This window comes from Vitis vinifera, chromosome 18, assembly GCF_030704535.1.
Source record: "Vitis vinifera cultivar Pinot Noir 40024 chromosome 18, ASM3070453v1".
In the NCBI taxonomy this organism is placed as follows: Eukaryota; Viridiplantae; Streptophyta; class Magnoliopsida; order Vitales; family Vitaceae; genus Vitis; species Vitis vinifera.
The window spans coordinates 34,230,797-34,253,203 of NC_081822.1; the positions used below are offsets into that span (position 1 = coordinate 34,230,797).

At 35.4% G+C, this 22,407-nt stretch overlaps 1 protein-coding gene across 1 annotated transcript; it reads left to right on the forward strand.

Annotated features, from left to right (window-relative positions):
* The first annotated feature begins 1,912 nt into the window (after positions 1-1,912).
* Positions 1,913-4,381, forward strand: LOC100241381 (valencene synthase). The gene is made up of 7 exons (XM_002275022.4): positions 1,913-2,050; positions 2,134-2,407; positions 2,497-2,869; positions 2,952-3,170; positions 3,261-3,396; positions 3,508-3,756; positions 3,868-4,381. Exons 1-7 carry the CDS (start codon positions 1,913-1,915, stop codon positions 4,162-4,164), a joined length of 1,686 nt encoding a protein of 561 aa, XP_002275058.1. The 3' UTR covers positions 4,165-4,381.
* The last annotated feature ends 18,026 nt before the right edge of the window (positions 4,382-22,407 follow it).

Below are 22,407 nucleotides of genomic sequence, written 5' to 3' on the forward strand. Positions count from 1 at the left end.
TGGTGGTTTACGTAAATGAAATATTGGGATTGAAAATTTGTCAAAAATTTAAGAGTTATCCTAACTCAAATCACATTTCAATTAAAAAAAATTATATTTCTATTATTATTATTTATTTTTAATTAATAATCAAAATAATTAATAATATGATTTCATGTGAAGAAGTGATTGGCTGGTTACATATGTCTCCTTTAGGGACTTGGTGGTTTAATTTGAATCACATCAGGTAACTTTTTTTCTTTGTCATTATAAACATTCAAAATGAAGAAATTGAGAAGCATGTGTGAAAGGACATTTGACATATCAAGCATCATTTCATTGATGCACGACCTATATATAGCAGAATTAGTTATTAAATATTATGTGGTTTACGTAAATGAAATATTGGGATTGAAAATTTGTCAAAAATTTAAGAGTTATCCTAACTCAAATCACATTTCAATTAAAAAAAAAATTATATTTCTATTATTATTATTTATTTTTAATTAAGAATCAAAATAATTAATAATATGATTCTTACCATAGGTGTGATTGAAAAACAAATTATTTTCAATTTTCTTTTAATCTAGACAATAATTTTTGGGTTTGGGTTGTAAATAAAATAACTTAGTTCCCAGTTATAACCAAATTCTTTTATTACCATGATATTAATTTTATTGTACAATGAAAGGTTAAGGGAAAACTAGGTTATGACTCACTAATTTGAAAATATATATATATATATATATATATATATATATATATAAAATTAAAAGTTTTACAAATTAATTTTATTTTCATCCATTTAAATATATGTTAAAACATATGCATTTTTCATAAATTAAATAATTATTTCCTGAAATAACCCTTTTATTTATTATGTTAATAATATCAATGGACAAATAAGCATATAGATACTTAATTGTAAATAACCAATCTCACTTTTAGTTATGGTGTCCTTTCAACTGTGAGATTGGATTTACGATTTTTTTTATTCTCTTTATAAACAAACATGGTTAAGAATATTGAACAATAATAAAATAATAAATTTTAAAAATTAAATACATTCAAAAAATAAATAAATAAAAATTAAATAAAACATTAACTCCTATTATATTTCTCATATCTATGTTTTTAACTAATGTATTATGAGTGAAGTAAAAGTCAATATTTTATTTTTATATTTTTAACTTTTATTTTATTTTTTTAAATTATTTTATTATTGATGTCAACCAACAAAAATTTTATTCAATTTTATTTAAAAAGATAGGAAGATGAAATGATTTATATAATATATAATATAAAATCATTATTAATTACAAGATTAGAAATAATTTTATTTATCACTTCAAAATCATGTAGAAATTTTTTCACAATGATTTGTACCCCATATTATATTATAAAAAAATTTAATATATTTATTTGTAAGATGCTTTTATTAACTTAAAGTGATAAATTAATTTTTTTCTCATAATTTTATTTAATATTGTGAAGTAAAAGGTCATTTCAAGAAATAATTATTTGATTTTTGAAAAATTACATGTATTTTAAAATATTTTTGAATTAATGAAGATAAAATTGATTAATAAAATTTGGGTTGTTTTTATTTATATATTTTTAAATTAGTGAAGCAGGACCCACTTTTCCCAAAGATCTTAACGTGAAAACTGTTGGGTGGCTGATTGGATACTGAGAATTATTAAGGGAATAAGCTACATTTTTCCTATTCTAAGAGAAATAAAAACATATTTTAAATATTTAATTTTTAAAAAACATGGTTTAAATATGATAGGTGATCTTGAATTAATTGTATCCATGCTACTGGGAATCTGGGATTGATATTCAATAATTGTAATGAACCATTTCCCATCCTATAAATACCGAAGATTGCAAGCCATCTTATTCATATATTGAGTTCTTGAGTGAGTTACACATGGCCTTAATTCTGGCTACCAGCGACATGTCTTCTCCAGCCCCAGTTGCTAATCCAGAGACTAATCGCCGAACTGCAAATTATCAGCCTAGCATTTGGGGCAATAGCTTCATCGTGAGCAACACTCCTGAGGATGAGGTAATTTTCTGATCATGTATGTAGTTTGCATAACAAGACCTAAAGATTTTCTCACTTTTTGTTCTTGCAATTTATTGATGCAGATAACTCTGGCCCATAAAGAGCAGCAGTTGGAAGATCTAAAGGAGGAAGTTAGAAGAGAGCTGATGGCTGCAGCTAGTAACCCTTCAAAACAGCTGAAGTTTATCGATGCAGTTCAACGGCTTGGGGTGGCATACCACTTTGAAAAGGATATAGAAGAAGCATTACAAAATACCTATGATAACTATCATTGCATTGATGACATAAATGATGATCTCTATGATGTTGCACTTCGATTTCGACTACTAAGACAACAAGGCTTCAATATTTCATGTGGTAAGCCTCATGAATATCATGTATAAGGTGCTTGAATATCATCTAGCAAAGCTCACATATAACATTCTATGTTTTGGTGATGATTGCAGATATATTCAAGAGGTACAAAGATGAAAAGGGAAGGTTCAAGGAGTCTTTGATCAATGATCCATGTGGCCTACTAGGCTTGTATGAAGCTGCACATCTCAGGGTGCGGGAAGAAGATATACTAGATGAAGCACTTGCTTTCACCACCGCTCACCTCAAGTCTATGGTAGAACATTTAGCATACCCTCTTGCAGCACAAGTAACGCATGCCCTAGACCGGCCCATTAGGAAAGGCTTGGAGAGGCTAGAGGCAAGGCCTTTCATGTCTATCTACCAAGATGAAGCTTCACATAGTAAAGCTTTACTAAAGTTTGCAAAGTTAGATTTCAACCTACTGCAGTCACTGTATAAGAAAGAGCTGAGTAATATATCGAGGTTAGTTCTCAAATCATTCTTGCACTTAAATTCAAATCAACAGTTTACCAGGTCTTTTATGTGGATTAATGTATTTTCTTAGGTGGTGGAAAGACCTAGATTTCTCTTCAAAGCTACCTTTTGCCAGAGATCGATTGGTAGAAGGGTACTTTTGGATAGCAATAAGTTGTTCTGAGCCCCAGTATTCATATGCTAGAAGAATACAGACCAAAGTAGTTGCTCTGATAACAACTGTGGATGATATATTTGATGCATATGGAACATTTGAAGAACTGGAGCTCTTTACAGAGGCAATTGAGAGGTTTGATACATGCGAGATTCAAATTACCTACGACCAATGAATTGATTTCATATTTGAACTTTAAAAGGGAACTTGGTACTTGATTTTCAGGTGGGATATTAACAGCATAGATCAGTTTCCTGAATACTTGAAGCCGTGCTATCAGGCAGTCCTAGATGTCTACAAAGAAATTGAGGAGATGGAAAACACAGAAAGATCATACTGTGTCCACCATACGAAAGATGCAGTAGGATTCTTTGAACTCTATTGTGTTTATGATATCCTATATTGTACTGTAAATAAAATGCTATATATAATACTTGCATGATATATTTACTTGGCTGAATTTTTATCCTAGATTAAAAGCTTGTTCCAAGCTAACTTGGTCCAAGCCAAATGGTTCCGTGGAAAATACATACCAACAATAGAAGAGTACATGGGTATCGCAATGGTAACTGTTGGTGTCCCCCCGTTAACAATCATGTCTTTTATTGGCATGAGAGAGACTGCAACCAAGGAAGTCTTTGATTGGGTGCAACAAAACCCTAAGATTGTTAGAGCTGCCTCCACAGTCATGAGGCTCATGGATGACATGGCTTCCCACAAGGTACAATGAAACAACACTTCCTACTGATACTTGGATATCAATCCCATAAAGATAAAGAAAATCTATTGTATATCAATTTCTTTTTTACACCTTATATTACTATTTCTGCAGTTTGAGCAAGAGAGAGGGCATAATGCATCAAGCATCGAATGTTACATGAAGCAACATGGTGTGTCGGAGCAACAAGCATATGATGAGCTTCACAAGCAAATCGAGAATGCATGGAAGGATATAAATGAAGAGAGCCTCAGACCTACTGCAGTTCCAATGCTTCTCCTTAGTCGTCTTCTCAATTTTGCTCGATCAGGAGATGTGATGTACAAGGGCCACAAAGATATGTTCTCACATCCTGAAGAAGTGATGAAAAATGATATTTCAATGCTGCTCATAGACCCTGTGCCAATATGAGAGTGGAGATATATGTGACACAAATAAAGATAGTATACTCTAGCTTCTGTTTCATGTTCCAGAGTATACCATGTTTGGAATAAACGCTTTCCGGTTTCTTCAGTTGCTATTTGGTGGCTTTGGTCTATTGAGGTCTGTTTGGTCTATTAAAATTTCCCATATTTCAATATTATAATGACAATACTATAAATAAATGGTACGATTTGGGTACACATCAGTAAGGTTCATAGTTCAATTTCATCGAGTAGGAACACGTGAAAAATGTGCATGAGTCCATAATAATATAAATTATAATTATTATATAAATATTTTATCAAGTTTTTGTTAGATTCAAGATGTCACTACCTTGGTAAGAGCCCAACTAAAATAGAGTTAGAGTTGAAGAATACTTGGGTGCTTTGCTTAAGAGGAAAGTTGTTACATATATATATATATATATATATATATAATGCTTTGAAGTCAAAAGCTGCCATGCATTATTGCCCATTTGAAGTTGCGTTCGCTAAAGACAACTGTGTTAGGTGGCTTAATTTCAAAGCAAAATCTGAAATTAACATCCATCATTTTCAAAAACATAAATATGTCTACCAAGCATATACTACAAGAAAATTGACTTTTAGCGACAAAATATTTTGTCACTGAAAGTCTAAATTTCGTCTACAAAAACATTCCCCAACGAAAATTCTTTCGTGCCTTATTCGTCGCCCTAGACCCGTTGCTAAAAGTTTCGTGACAAAAATCTTATTTTGTCGCCCAAAGTTTTCCTTGATGAAATAAAATTTTGTCACTGAAGGTGTTTTCCAACGAAATATTTCATCAACAAAAGTAAGAATTTTTGTCACGAAAAAAATAAAATTTGTCCCAAAAGTCGTCAATATTTAATGCCGACGAATTTTATTTTTATTGCCAAATATTTTTGGTAACAAATTAATTTCGTCGGTGATGTCGGTGATAGTATACCATCTTTGTTAGTTGTCTTGGCCACGCTCTAGGCCTTCGCCATTCACCCACAGTGCTAGCTCACCCGTCAAACATATGACCAAGCTTTGATATCACTTGTAGATCGAGGTGCTCCGTACTTCCCAGTGGGTCACTCATCCTAAGATTTCTTTGACTGTAACACGCTTAACCACAGAGTATTTTATGACAAGGCCCCCATTTGTTCTGAAAACCAATTGGTGATCAAAATTGGGACCTTATATTATTTAAGGTCACTCTCCATAGTCGACATGAATTTGACTTGAACTCAATTATACTCAACCCAAAATCATGAAAGGGTGTTAGATTCAAGTCATATTGATAAGTCATATCAAATTTTGTCACCTCTAAACAAACCTAATGTTGAATGAGAACAAATTAGAGGACTATAGTTTATTAATATCTATAATAAATTCAATTCCAGACTTATGGATTAAAGTGATAAATTTGAAATATAAAATAAAAGTATAATTGAAAGACAATGTTAGGAGAATGCCAAAGTGTAATACTCATATTGACATTAATAAAATAATGATCAAAATGAAATTAGGATTCTACATCATTTTTTTTTCTCTCCCTTTCTCATCTATTCCAAACAAAAATATCAAACATAATGAAACACTATAAATATAAATCATATAATAATTTATGATATATTTCAATTATTTTTAACTACATTTGTTTTAAATATTTGATTAAAAATGCATACAAGTATAAAAACTCCTTTACAAGTTAGTAGTCATAGAAGTTACTATTTTGCGGTATAATTTAAGATTTTATTCTTAATATCAATTTTGATAAATTAGTAATTAATAATTAAAAATAATAAATATATAATTGATCAATAAAAAATAAAATAACCAATTATTAATAAAGATGTGGTTGAAAACTTTTAAAAAAACTTTATATTTATATAGAATTTCATATGTGCTATATATATAAGACATTTTTTATTTTGTAAATATGAAAATAGAGCTAAGCATATAGTACTTACAATATATTATATCATATAATATTTAACTTATACTTATTTATTTATTAATAATATATGATATCTTCGTACACATAAATAATATTTGGAATTTTATGTAGGTAGAATGTTTTTATAGATACTAGACAATTTATTTGAGAAAGTTAATTCTGACCAATTATTTAAAAACCAAGTAATAATTTAAAAAAAAATCTATTAATTTAAACTAGGTAACTAAATGTTAGTATAAATTTACTTCTTGAGTGGATAAGGTATGATTTTGAATAAATTTACTTATTCATAGCTAACATAAATTTAATACTACATTGGACTTGTATGGATAACTTTTACCTAATATAATAAAAATCATTTAGTAGTATTTATGTATGTGTAGCACCATATAATAATATTGAAATTTAAATAAATTTATATCATAGGATGTAATCTTACATATCTTGGATTATCTATTGTTATTATTTATATATATATATATATATATATATATATAAATATAAATAACATATTACACTATAAATATTAATTGCTTAAATAATTTACATTTTTGTTATTTCATAACAATACTATTATTACATAATAGAACATTTAAATTTAAATAAATCTACATTCTAGTATTTAATTTTGTGGATCCTTAATTTTTATTATTATTTATATAAATAAAATATTATAGTATAAATATTAAGTGTCAACAAATATATATTGTATTATTTCATAGTATAAATAATCTACTTATTTATTAATATTCTTTATTAATATCACAATTTAATAACATTATTTGGTGACAAAATTACTCAATTTGTCAGGAAATAATATAAATACCGACGAAACCATTTTGTAAGCAAAAATAGATAAAAGGTTGTAACTTTTAGTAAGAAAATTATTTTCATCACCAAAAATTATAATTAGTGATAAATATTTTCGTAGGGAAATAGTTTATTTTTGTCACAAAAGTGTTTGCGCCAAAAAAAAAGCGCTAAATTTTCCCGCCACATCTTTTAGCGACAAAAATTTCAAATTCATTAGGAAAAGTTTATAGAAAATTGACATTATTGACAACATCTAAAATTTCATCAGTAAAAGTTACTTTTAGCGACAAAATTAGAATTCGCCCCTAAATTTTTGTCACGAAAAGTACATTTTCTTGTAGTGATAGTTTGTTTCATTGCAAAGAAAATCTGATTTGAAGCCTCGGCTTAATTTGTTTTCATCACCATTAGAATATAAATATTTATTTTCAAATTACATAGAATCAAAATGAAATGCATTTTCAAGCTCTATGGATTATTATTCAATATCACAAATGTTATTATATATATATTTAAAAGAATTCAATATATGTATTATTGATTCATTCCAATGTTTTTGTAAAATATAATCCTCGATCTTTATGTAATTTTCAATATTTTAATTTTTGCATGGAAAATGATGAGTCCATTTAATTAATTCTCCATTTTTTTTTCTTTTTTGACAAAATTTTAAAATCTGTATAGTTTAATAAGCTTGAACTTCGAATTCCAACCTTATATAATATCATAACTTTTATTTTTTACATGGTATATAATAAAACTTTTAGCATGTCTAATATTATAATAATAATAATAATAATAATAATATTTTACCCGTTAGGATGAATTCTTTAAACCATGGAAGTCGTCCGGCCAGAATATCTTTTTCCTGGTAACTTCCATGGAAGTCAAAATTTCAAAATTGCCCTTTCAACTTTTCTTGCCCTATAGCCTGCAGTCAATTACCGTACTTTTCTCTTTTAAAAAATATTTTACATGACTAGTCAAAAAGTTCATAATGGATTTTTTCTTTCACCCATGTTTTTAAGTTTCGGCGAACCAACATGTCATATTATTTTAGCTTTTGTTTTTTAATTTCATTTTTTTCACTTTTTCACCTTTGATTTTAATTATTTATAAACATTTTAAACAAAAAATAATAATAATATGTCATAAATAACTAATAAAAAAAATTAATATAAAAATAAATACATAATGAACAAATTTAGTTTTTTACTTATTTGTATCTAACTTGATTGTGGTTTTTTTTTTATTAAAATGTTTAATATTTTAATTAAAAAAATATAAAAAATTGATTGTGGTTTTTAACATTTTGATTTGTTAAAATTTTTAATTATTTATTATATAAAATAAAAAATAAAATATATTTTCTACAAAAAAAAAATTGTATTTATTTATTTATTTATTTTATTAAAAACTAATTACATACTAGAATTGCATCAATCCATACAATCCTTGGTAGAAGAATGTACTACTCTTCTTTAATTTATGGTAAGGCATGTTACTGTTCATCAAGTCTTTAACATATTATGTAATGATAAAATAATGTGAATTTTGTTATTATAAAATAATACTGATAGAGACAACCCTTGGGAAAAGGTAGCCTTGAAGAGAAATCTCGGTCTTTCCACCACCTGATAAAATACATTAATCCACATAAAAGACCTAGTAAATTTTTAATTTGAATTTAAGTCCAAGAATGATTTGAGAACTAACCTCGATATATTACTCAGCTCTTTCTTATACAGTGACTGCAGTAGGTTGAAATCTAACTTTGCAAACGTTAGTAAAGCTTTACTATGTGAAGCTTCATCTTGGTAGATAGACATGCATGAAAGGCCTTGCCTCTAGCCTCTCCAAGCCTTTCCTAATGGGCTGGTCTAGGGCATGAGTTTCTTGTGCTGCAAGAGGGTATCCTAAATGTTCTACCATAGACTTGAGGTGAGTGGTGGTGAAAGCAAGTGCCTCATTTAGTGTATCTTCTTCCCAAACCTGAGATGTGCACAGTTTCATACAAGCCTAGTTGGCCACAAGCATCATTGATCATCACAGATTCTTTGAACCTTCCCTTCTCTTGTTGAATACATCTGAAATCATCACCCAAACATAGAATGTTATATGTGAGCTTTGCTATATAACACATGATATTCATGAGGCTTACCACAGGAAATATTGAAGCCTTGTTGTCTTAGTAGTCCAAATCAAAGTGCAACGTTATAGAGATCATCATTTATATCATCAATCTCATGATAGTTATCATAAGTATGTTGTAATGCTTCTTCTATCTCCTTTTCAAAGTGGTATGCCAACCCCAGCCGTTGAACTGCATCAATGAACTTGAGCTGTTGGGAAAGGTTACTAGCTGCAGCTATTAGCTCTCTTCTCACTTCCTGCTTCAGATCTTCCAACTGCTGCTCTTCATGGGCCAGAGTTATCTGTACCAATAAATTGCAAGAAAAAAAAATTAAGAAAATCTTTAGATGGTTAAGATCTTGTTATGCAAACTACAGATATCACAAAATCACCTTCATCATCAGGTGTGTTGGTCATGATGAAACGATTGCCCCAAATGCTAGGGTGATAATTTGGAGTCGGGCGATTTGTCTCTGGATTAGCATTTGGGGCCGAGTGATCAGTAGACATGTAGCTGGTAACAAGAACTGTACCTCACTCAAGCACTTGATTGGTAAGTATATATGAATAAGATAGCTTGGAATCTTCAGTATTGATGGGATGGTTCATTAGAATTATTGAAATCCAAGACGTGGGAAAGCAGACTGAATGGCTGGAAGGGAAAGCAGATGTGGAACATTATTGAGATTACTTTGAATTTCATTAAAACTTATTAAATTTTTATTAATTATGGCCAACAACAAAATAAAAATATGAAAAATATAATTAAAACTAAAAAAAATAAACTTAAACACTAAATACATATATCGATATTGTTAACTATATATAAAGGAATCAAGGGGCCGTATTCATAAGTTTCCCTAAAACATGTGTGAAAAATAATGATATTGTTGTACATATATATTAAAAGAACCAAATGAAAACCTTCATGGATTTCAGAATGCTATATTCAACTCTTGCCGATTGAATATCCATTTCCAAAGGCCATAAAAACCTCTAAGAGATTTTTTTTATGCAATGTTTGATCTCAGGGAAGTGCTTAAAAAAGAAAAAGGAAAATATTCTCAATGAAAATTAAAGTATGAAAGAAAATGAATTATAATTAAAATTTATGAGAAAACTATATATTTTCAAATTATTTAGTCATTATATAAAAGAGTTAAAATAGGTAAAATAGATCTAAAGTGACAAAAATAATTCATTATCTTTATATATATATACATTTTTTTTACTTTTTCTTTTGTTTTATTTTTCCTTATTATTTTCTTTTCTTTTCGTTGTATTTCTCCGTAAGTTTTTCAAGAATGAAGCATAGGTTAAGTGTTGACACTTCAAGAACATACATAATTTTTAAGAGTGAATGGATAAAATTTTTAAATATAAGTCCCTTAGTTCTCAATCAATTTTATTCATATTTTGTGTCACACAATCACCTCGAAGGGAGTGAATAGATAGTCTTCTTGACTTCAAGCCAATGTATGCCAATTTTTAGTTTGTATATGTTCTTTGATTAGGATATAAAGAATAAATTAAAACAAAGAATCATTTGGAAATACATGAGATTACATGGAAAATCACTCATAAAACCTCTTGAGACTATGATATAAAAGCCACAAGGTCAAAGACCATAAATTTAAAATTCCCTAAATTTGAAGAATAAGTACATAGTGTTATCTAGCAATTATTATTCTCATAGACTTATATCCCAAACATGTTCCTGATGCAAAAGCACAAACTCAACAAACAAATTTAAAATGCTTTGAAAGTTTTTTATTGAACACAAAGAATAATGGCTTAAGTTTAGGGGGTGATCTTTGAAAACTCTCTAAGAACTAAGAGATATTTATATTAGAGAAATCCTAGTGGGCTTGGCTCAATTTATAAATGATATTTTACCCAAAAATAAAAAATAAAAAAGAAAAAAAAATGTTAGAAATGAAAGATTTTCTTTTTTAAACTTTAAAAATATTTTTTAAAATTAAAAGAGATTTGAAAGATTTTCCTTTTTTAAATTCTAAATTTAAATTCATTTTCAAATTTTTATTTTCAATTTCCATGTGAAAACTTATGCCTTTTGGGTCATTTTTATCAATCAATTTGGTTATACTTATTTGTTGAATCTCAAGTTAATTATGCAAAAAACTTGAATGTTGAAAATGAGTGTAAATCACAAAAAAAATAAAAATAAAATAAAATACAAAATACAAAATCCTAAACCAAATTAATGGAGTAAATTTGCATCCCAAATTCTCAAAAGAAAAAAAAAATAGTATTAAAAAAGTCCTTGTTGATTCCAATTAGGGACGCCAAGAGTTATGAGTTAACAAAATTCTCAAAAATAAATAAATAAATAATCTAAACTACAATTTTATTATTTGTTCAAACTTTTAGTTAAGTTTTTATTGAACTCTAACTAAAACAATGAATTTATAGACATAATAAATAAAAAAGGAGTCACAATCATAATTAGTATACTACTTCATTTTCAATCATTCTTTTTATTTTCAAAAATTTATTTTTGAAACAATAAACACAAAAACATGTTCTCATTTTTATTTCTCCAAAAAAATATTTTAATTTTTGAAAAAATGAACCTGTAGACCCCTTTAAAAATAGGGGGGAGAGGCTTTCTTTTGGGTGGGGAAAGAGCTGGGACGGTCTTGGAGATGAATAAGCTGCATGGGACATGTGGTGGAGTGGGTAACCATCTCCATGGTGGTGGTTGGACCAAGAGATGATGGATGGAGGCTTGCTGAGCTGGGAACAGTGGAGCAGACAATGGCTTGCGGGAGAAGAAAAAAAAAAAACAGGGGAAGGAGACAATTTTTTTTGGAGGTGGCAAAGAGCTTTGAGGGGGAGGGTTTTTTTTTTCCCGAAGAGGACTTGAGAGTGAACCAGGGGAGGAGCCTCAGAATGAATGAATGGAGCTGTGAGGAAGGAGAGTAGAGAGTAAAAAGAGAAGTTCACGGAGAGAAGGCTAGAGAGAAGTTTTGTTTGAGAAGAGAACCTCCCAGGTATGAACACTCTGTATTTTTCATTTTTCTTCTTCCTTACTTTTTAACTTTATTTGCATTTCTTATTGTTTCTGGCTCACACCCGTTGCTTAAACATGGGTATTATTGGTTATATGTCCATTTCTATTGTCTCTCTAGATTGTTGTGCTCTGCCTAGATGAAGCATGTTGCTCTTTCTGTGGTCTTGTTTAAGTGTGGCTTAACTTTATTTTAGCTGTCTAGTGATATGCTCAGATTAATGTTTTTGGTCTTGTGCCCACCTAAGTTCCTTATTTACTCATGAACTCATTGATGTCAATATGGGATGAGACCTATTTTTGTGATTCTTGGGTTTGTGTGATGCCGTGTTTTTGGGATGTTCCTTTGTTGTGGTTTTCCTTTACCCTTGGCTCTCATTCAAATCTAGGGGTCATATGGAAAGAAACCTAGGTCCGGTTATGAACTCCTGCATAAGTATATGCCCTAAAGCTGAAGCATGTTGTCAGATAACAAAGTTCTCCTTCTCTTGATTCGGTACCATCAGTTAGGAAGCCATGGACGCATCAATGACAGAAAAGCGCAATGAGAAAAGCTTAGGAAGTCAGGAATCGAATGCCATAACCGGTTCACGATTCGGAGTTGAAATGACGGAGATATGGTTGTTTGAAGGAAAGCTGCATAGAGGGTATGTTGTAATGGGATTGCATACGGGTCCAATTCTTTTTTGCTTTTTTAGGCTCATCTTTAGGGCCACTTGTTGGGCTTGAAAGTTGCTGAATTATGGAAGCTATACAAGAGCTTCTTTTGTTAAGTTTTGAATCCAAGTATTAATGTTAAGTTGAAGACAATTAAGTTTGATTCACAATTGGTAAGTTGTGAAAAATATCCCTTGGCCATGAGATCTCCTTTGGAATATTTCCTTTTTGATGCATATCGTTATATTGCATGTGAAAAATATTGCAAGTGCTTCCAAAGTTACTAATTTTGGATTTTCTTATGGAAAATAAATTTTCATGAGCAAGTTATTTCTAAATCAAGTTTTATTCAAAATTAGAAGGGTGCTACTATTAAGGAATTTTTACATGGAATGATTTTTTGTAAAAAAAAAATTAAAAATTGTGAGACAATCTAGTTTCCTTTTCTGAAAATCCTTAAAAGATCTTTTATTTTTATTTTTATTTTTATTTTTATTTTCAGGATGTAAGTTTCTAAATTAAGCGGAGATTCTCTTATTTATTTTAAGAAGGTCACCAAAATTATTGAAAGTTTTTTTACGAAAATTGTATGAAACTCTTAGTAATTTTAATGGATATAAATTTTCTTGAAAATTATATTCCATAGCATGTTATTTACTTAATTTTGAAATAGTATAGATTAAGAAAATAAAACTTGTGAAAATAAATTAGAGAGCAAAGTTTCATTTTCTAAATTATTCCAAAGGATTCTAAATTATTTTCTTTAAAATTATTTTGATAAGAATCCTCACAGTTCCCTTTTGGATGAAGTGCTCTTTAGTTTTTATTTTTCAAGTTTTTGGAAACTTTTTTATTACACTAATCCTTAATTTGGACAATAAATAATTGTTTTTGGAAAATTTCAAGATGAATACTTTATCATTAAAGGAATTACTAAAAGTTTAGTTTTTGGTAATTTTAATGAAATAAATTATTATGAAAATTAGTTTTCATATTTAAGAATATTTATTAAATTGGAAAGGGGTAGGGATAAGGAAATTAAATTTATAAGGAATTTTGAATATGAGAGCTAAAGTTCCTTTTTAATTTTATTCTTAAGAATTTGAAATATTTTTCTTAAATTTATTTTTGAGAATCCTTGAAGAATTAAATGTTTCATAATTGGATAAGGTGGTCTCAATTTGTCATTAAAGGTTATTACCAAAAGGATATTTAGTAATTTGAGGGAAATAAATTTCTTCGAAAATATTTCTGTAGACCCCCATTTAGGCATGGGTCACTTCTTCTCTATTTGTTTTTTTAGATCACATTTTTACCCAGGTGTCACTATCCCAACGGGCCACGTGTCACATCCTTAGTGGCTATAAGGAATCAACCTCGCTTTTTGAAGCTGCAAAAGGAGTGGGACAAAAAGGTGGCTGCAGAAGGAGTAAAACATAAAAAGGTGGCTGCAGAAGGAGTGGAGCAGAGAAAAGGTGGTCGTAGAAGGGGGATAAGGGCAGAGAAAAGGTGGCTGCGGCAGAGATGGTCGGGAAGGCAAATCCAGAAAGAAAGGCAGAGAAAAGAAAGGAAAGAAGGAAGAAAGTTTTGTGAGGGAAGAGTTGGCTAGAGGGGGGATTTTCGAGAGAAAGGAGATTTGCTCGGCAAGGTCTTCCATGGCCAGGGGAGAGTTCTTGACGGTAGAGAGAAACTCCATTGAGAGAGTTGAGACTTGATTTCTTTTTGCTTGAGGAACCAGGTACGTACACAGTTTTCTCCTCGTCTCTCATTATTCACTGATTTTCCATAACATAATGCTGTTTAGGGTGAATAATGAAGGCCACCAGTCTGCTTGTTGAAGTATGACCCTGCAAACGTGTTTGCCATTGTTCATTTTAATTTGATATGTTCCTGTTGTGGTTATGAAATGCTTGAGAGTCATGAGGGTGGCTGCATCCGATATGGTTTACCCACCTGCTCAGAAGATTCATGGATGATTCATGAAGTGGATTTTTCGAGATTTTCCTTTATTTATTCATCTTCTTTTACGTTCTGTTACTCTACTTCCCCTGTTTCTTGATGTCCATTATGGTACGCGTCCAATTTCTCATCCCTGCTCGAAAGAAATCCTAGAAAACCTGGGGTAGTTGTCATGGCGGCAAAGCTCACCTCATCAGCCTCTCCATACCTATTTTCGTTTGTTATTCATCGTTTTATCCAATATGCCTACATACCCATCGTTCATCTATCACTCTCTCTCTCTCTAGGTCGTCATATCCATTTTCCTCACTCGAGCTTGCAGGAGTCAAGCATCCTCCTGTGGACCCTCACCCGATCCACCGGACCGACGCGACTCGCTTTTAAAAGAAAAGAAAGAAATGAAAAAGTTGGTGTTTTCCAGTTTTGAAAAAAAACCCGCCCCTGGTGAGGAACGGTGTTGTTTGGAGTCGCCACTTACTTTTTATTTTTGTTTTTAAAATGGGGAAAATTAAGTAAGAACAAAAACCCCTAATGACCCCAGTATGGAAAAAGCAGTCTACGAAAACTAGATTCTGGGTCCGGGGATCAGGTTACCCGTTGGAAAGGTACCTCATGCGAGGTAGCACCCCTCTAGGCCTGAAACTCGGTCTCTACTAATGAATTGGGTATGTGGGAGCATATGGGTCAAAGGTCAAATGAAACCCTAGGCTAAATAGATGTCATGGATCACACAATCCTAATTGGTATTTGGCATGCATATGAATTCAACCAAACAAAACAATGGGTGCGTACCTGTGGTCCTTAGCCAAGTGCTGCATAAAAGGTCAACCAAACACAGGTAAACACATAACAAACATTCAAGATTAAGCACCATGCATGCATATGAATTCAACAACCAAAGCCAACGATGCATTCCTGTGGTCCCTAGCCAAGCGCTGCAGTAGAGGGTGAGTCAGTCACGCAACATGTATTCAAAATCAAGCATCAAAGCTTGTGCCAAAAAGGAAGATAGCTGGTTGAAATGAGGTAAGGGACTCCCCAAATGTCATACAAATCGAACTAGACTCATCTAGACCACACCACCCATAACTTCAAAATTGCCCATACTAACTGAAATCAAACACTGACTTAAACCTTCAAGATGGCTCACAAGTGCCCTATAGCAAATGGGTTTGAGCCCCCATGGATAAGGGCTCGAAAAATGCCAAAATCGAGGGCTACCTAAAGTTCTCCAGCAGAACAGGTTTAACTAGTTCTCAACTGGTACAACCTATTGAGAAGAATTCCCAATTTTTTCTAGAAAACTCATAAATGAGTGAGGATTCAAACAAAAGAAACGACACTCAATCCCGAGCCCGGATGAGTGAGAACCAAACAAAGAAAGGCAGGTGTTCCTTATGGCTGAAAGAGGCAACCAGCTATGGTGCTGAACCGATTGAACCGGTTCCCAACCAGTTCATCCGGTTGATAAAAAAATACCAAATTCGGTCAGTAAGTTTCTAAGTGATTAAGGAAGCAAACAAAAGAAACGGTTCTCAATTCCGAGCCCGGATGAGTGAGAACCAGACAAAGAAAGGCAAGTGTTCCTCATGGCTGACAGAGGCTGCCAACTATGGTGCTGAACCGGTTGAACCGGTTCCAAACCTATTCATCCGGTTGGTAAAAAATCCCAAATTCGGTCAGGAAGTTCCTAAGTGATTAAGGAAGCAAACAAAAGAAACGGTTCTCAATTCCGAGCCCGGATGAGTGAGAACCAGACAAAGAAAGGCAAGTGTTCCTCATGACTGACAGAGGCTGCTAGCTATGGTGCTGAACCAGTTGAACCGGTTCTCAACCGGTCCATCCGGTTGATAAAAAATCCCAAATTCGGTCAGGAAGTTCCTAAGTGATTAAGGAAGCAAACAAAAGAAACGATTCTCAATTCGAAGCTCGGATGAGTGAGAACCAGACAAAGAAAGGCAAGTGTTCCTCATGGCTGACAGAGGCAGCCAGCTATGGTGCTGAACCGGTTGAACTGGTTCCAAACCAGTTCAGCCGGTTGGTAGAAAATCCCAAATTCGGTCAGGAAGTTCCTAAGTGATTAAGGAAGCGAACAAAGAAACGGTTCTCAATTCCAAGCTCGGATGAGTGAGAATCGGACAAAGAAAGGCAGGTGTTCCTCATGGCTGACAGAGGCAGCCAGCTATGGTGCTAAACCGGTTCAACCCGTTCCAAACCGGTTCAGCCGGTTGGTAGAAAATCCCTAATTCGGTCAGAAAGTTCCTAAGTGATCAAGGAAGAAAACAATAACAATCATGTGTGGCCTTTATTATCCACACCCAATCAATACAATCTTCATATCAAAGGGAAGAAAAGATGATGAGGAAGGAGAAAAAGCATATGAAGACAAGGAAGATAAACTGTAAGTAAAGAAAATTCATCGTGGTTACCTCAGAATCTCCACCAAATATGATTCGTGCATGCCGATGATGACTTCCTAAACTGAGAGGCTGTCACTCTCCTTTTCAAAAAAACCACAGTGCTGAAGCTTCCCCCACACTCTCAACTCAGAAGATGCTACTGACCTTTTGTTTTTCTCACCAGCAGAATTTCCCCTCTCCAAAATGTCAAAGGTCATTTGCTCTCCTATCCTCTCACCTTTTATACTCATACCCCTCTTAGCATTTGAGCCTCCTGGGTTCCTTCCCCTTCAGCACCGAAATTCCCTTCATCAGCATGGGAACCACACCCCTCATTACTTCTCTTAGACTTACAAGGCCAGCTCACTCCCTTCAGTTTTTTCAGCTTGCTTCACCACCAAGAATCCATATGGATTCATGGTGGGCTGCAAGGAACCCAAACCAAGGCCTAAAATGGACCCACAACATTGCCCAAAACTGATCTGGAGCTTATGGGCCTGAGCCATGTAGGATTTGGGCCTCAAAATTACTAGAATTAGTGTTTTACCTCAGCTAACTCAATGAACCGGCTGAACCGGCCGAACCGGATGCCAACTGGTCGAACCGATGGAAAAAAATTCTGAAAATTTGACAAAATGTTCCTAGTAGAGCAAGGAATCCATTAAAAAAAACGGTATGTGATTCCAAGTTCGAAAGAGGGAGATATGATCAAAACAATTACCAAAAATCAGTGTTCTACACCGGTTGACTCGATGAACCGGCTGCCAACCAGCCGACCGGTTGCAAAAAATTTTGAAAATTTTACAGAATGTTCCTGGAAGAATAAGGAATCCATAAAAAGAAACGGTTTTTGATTCTGAGTTTGGATGAGGGAGATACGATCAAAACAAGCCCGAGTGCTCCGAACCTCAACATGCCCCTATAAACTCCAACTAAGCTAAGACATCAGGATGACCCCACTTCCTTCCTATAGCGTGATGTGAACGACTAGGAAAATGGCCAGGGTGACCCTCCAAAATGAACCACATATGCACCACAATGGACCACAGACAAACCCACACAAGGCTCGGACATCGACTAAGCCCAAAAGGGGCCCTAGTGGTGCCATATGCGAACAATGGGTGGATGTGACACCCGAAGGATAAATGCCAGTGTCGAGGGACAAAATTGAGGGTTTACACCTCCACCACACCCATCCGCCTCTCATTCATTCTCCATCCCACTCCCCCGCTTACATGGAGTCTCACGGGTGCATGCCATCCTTCACTCCTTCGCATACCCATTAAAACCACTCACCCAAGCCCCCATGTCCATACAGTTCATACCCATCCTTCATGCTACTCACAACCATGTTCATTCCATCCGGACGCATCGCATCTAGGATTCCTCCCGCCGCCATTCCACCCAGACGCCCATCGCATCCGGAATTTCTCCTCCGCCAACACTCCACCTGGACGCATATCGCATTCGGAATTCCCCCGTTGCCATTCCATCCTGACACATCGCACTCAGCATGCCTCCTGCCATTCCATCCGGACGCCCTACGCATCCAGAAATTCTCCTCCGCCAACATTCCACCCGGACGCCCCAGCATCCGGAATTCTTCCTGCTGCCATTCCACCTGGACGTCCCCCGCATCCGGAGATTCCTCCTACCGCCATTCCATCCGAACGCATCGCATCCGGAATTCCTCCCCCCCCCCCCCCCCCCCCAACATTCCACCCGGACATCTCGCACCCGGAATTCTGTCTGCCGACATTCCACCTTCTCTGGATACCTCACATCCGGAATTCCATCTGGCCTACGTTCCGCCTTCCCCGGATATCTCATCCGAATCCCATATTGTAAATTCTTTTAAATCTTGGTACTCAAATAATCCCAATTGTCTCATACTTCATCCTTAGAGTTTCTTTAGGTTCCAAAATCACATTTTCAATAACACTTCGCCGCCGCTTTTATTTCTGGCAAGTAATTTTCATACCTCCTCTGTTTTTAAAATGTTTTGAAATAAGCAAGGAATCAAATTCCATAATTCCATCGGAATTGATTCAGGCAAGATAAAATGGGCTTTGATGGGGGCCCTACATATGTGAATTCATGACTAATTGATTGATTGATTGATTTGCTATGTTCCATGATATGCATATAACCATTTTGTGTTTATTCACTAACCTCATTTTATGATAGCGCGTTGCTGTTTGTTGCCCAGGTACGCATTCACTCATTCTGATAATTCACTATACATACTCTGATTCTCATATGTGCATGATAGTTCCGGGTATTCATTGATTTCCTAATTAATTGTCATGACTGCTTCATTTTATTAGTAGAGACCCATTTTAGGGGCTTAGAGGGGTGCTACGGTTCATATCGTACCTTCCTGATAAGTAACCTGACCCCCGAACCCGATCTGTTTTTTCGTAGACTGACATTTTCCAAAACAAGGAGTCACACTTAGGGTTTTTCTTTCTTATTTTGTTTACCCTTAAAAATAAAACAAAAATAAGTGGCGACTCTAAGTCAGTTTTTTTTTAACCGATTAAATCATCCTTTTTCAAAATAAAAATCGAGCTCACTATCGAGTGGGAAACGCATTGAGCCGAAATGCGGGGTCCACAAAATGGCGACTCCGCTGGGGATGTTTAGAGGGTCAAACTTGAACTTAGAATGAAGCAAACGTGGTATTCAATTGGACGATCAGTGGACGCTCATATCTTGATTGCACATTGAGGATTTTGATTTTTCTGTGCTTCATTGTCATGTTTGTTGAGTACATTGACATGCTGATTATATTGATTGATCATCTTGCATTGCTTAGCGTAGTCATTCTGATTTTGCCATGATTGTTCTGTTCACCTCACATGCATGGATTCACTGGTGTATAGCATTTGACTTGCTGTGCTATTTTCTCTGGCTTGCATATTATCTTGATCGTCTTTTGAGCATGATGTTCATATCGCTATTCATCCTGATAGTTGTAGCTTTTTGTGTGGACATGAGTGATATATCTTGTACTCTGCTTGACTGTATGATGCATGATTGCCCTCCCTCTGCATGATTGCATGTTGCTTGTCCATGTGGGTCGCACATATATCCCCTTACTTCCAACTCTCTTAGTTTCGGTCATTCCTTTCATCCCGGTTCTCACTATTGCAAGTGTGAGGCCTTCTATTTGCTTGCTCTCTGACCGAGCCAGAGATTAGGAGTAGGGTCTAGCGACGGGCTATACCGATGCACGGGAGCATTCTGGAGGAGAGCGACACTTTGATGTCGATTGGAGTCCGATCATTGAAGACCTGTATAGCCCGGAGCTAGGTTTCATGGATATTTGTGTGGCCAGTGTGTTTCATTTTATGTTTTAGCTTCTTAAGGTTTTCGGATGTACCCACACCGTTCACTGTGCACTTTAGTTGACTATTGAGTGTTGAGAGTGTGAGAGGTTTCACCATAGGAAGCCCCCTGGGATGCGAGGTAGTGCATGTGTGGAGGTGATGACCACCTTGCATGGAAGTGCCCCGTCTCTTCGGAGGCGTGCAGAGGGTTGCGTACTGCCGGAGGGTAAGATCGCTTCTGCTAGGGATCTTTTAAAGTCCACCCATATCCATTTAGAGTCACCTTGACCTTGTAGGTTGAGCCATAGATCCTCCGATTAGGACTCCCTCCCTACACGTGGGTGTATCTGAGGGCCTTCAGAGCCTCTTTAGTTACAGTTCGGATCCGATTTTCCCTCTCTTTAGTCTCCAGTTGAGAGTGCTTGGGGATCGATATGAGTTTGAGTATGGTCGGACAGTTCGTCTTCGTCTTGGATGCATTTGCCCGTTTCAGTTCAGACTATCATTCATTTCATACTTTTCCTATACCGTATCCTCATTCCGCTTCTCACCTTGCCAGGATCAGATTTCATTCGCAGTCTGGACACACCTTCTTGGGTCAGAGTTGAGGGCAGATTAGTTCGGGTTTCAGACACACCAGATATGGATCAGCAGGTCGTCACTGTCGATTAGTTCACGGCCGCCATGGCTTCTATCCAGGAGGCTTTGGCTAGCCTCGGCCAGAGGATAGATGGGCAGCAGGCCCAGCAGGTCCCGTCTCAAGATGGCGCCCAGTATGACCCTACAGTGCCACCACCCCCTCCACCCAGTCAGTCAGCGCGACAGGCCATGCCGTTCACTCTGCATAGTCAGACCGAGGTTGCCCCGCCTCCCATCACCATGTCTACCCCGACCTCAGAGGATCCACATGCTCGCCTGGATAGGCTTGAGTAGGGTTTGAGGCAGTTGAGGACTTCAAACAGAGCCATTACTTGGGAGGGTTTTGATGGAGTGCCGGTAGCCAGCTTGCCAGCTAAGTTCAGGATGCCGGATATTGAGAGGTATATAGGCATTGGTTGTCCACGCATCCATCTCTGACTGTACAGCACCGTGATGAGGGCTCATGGACTAGACGAGCCTCAAATGATCACTTTTTTCCCCCTATCTCTGAGTGGGGCGGCTCAGCGTTGGTTTGCGTCTCTGGAGTCCTCAAGACGCCGCACATGGGATGACTTGGCCCAGGAGTTCCTATGACAGTTTTCGCTTAACACTGTCGTAGATGTATCGAGGAAAGAACTCAAGGCTCTGAGACAGAGGGCAGAGGAGTCTGTTTCTTCTTTCATTTCCCGCTAGCGCGGGAAGATAGCTGAGATAGTGGATAGACCATCAGAGAGAGACCAGATTCAGATGGCTTTGAGGAGTCTACAGCCGGTGATTGCCAGACATGTGGTCGGGGTCTCGTTCACAGATTTTGGGTATCTGGTTATGACTTTGTATGATGTCGAGGACGTCATCTCGAGAGGTTTATGGGTAGATTCTTCCCCTAGTGATGTTAAGGGGAAGAAACCATTCGTAGGACGGAGGACGATAGATGTTAGTGTTATCAGTTCATCCAGTCAGAGGCCTCCTAGGCGTCATCAGCCGATCCCACAGCTCCTCGAGACTCATTCGTCTTACACACCTTAACAGTTCAGGCCACAGGCACCTTGCCCGACTTTTGATCAGACATATCAGGCTCAACCATTGGCTCTACCTTACTATGCCACTCAGGGCATTGAGAGGCCTCCTGTTTCATACACGGCCACTGGACAGCCGTGCTACACTGAACAGTTCACTCCGAGGCCCGCACCTTCATACCCCAGGCCTCGATCTCAGCAGACCTCTACACCCTTTGCTTTGAGGACGCAGAGACAGTTTTCACAGATAGGCATGCCGTTGAGCCAGGCTCTTCGGAAGCTCACAGAGGCCGATCTGCTGACTG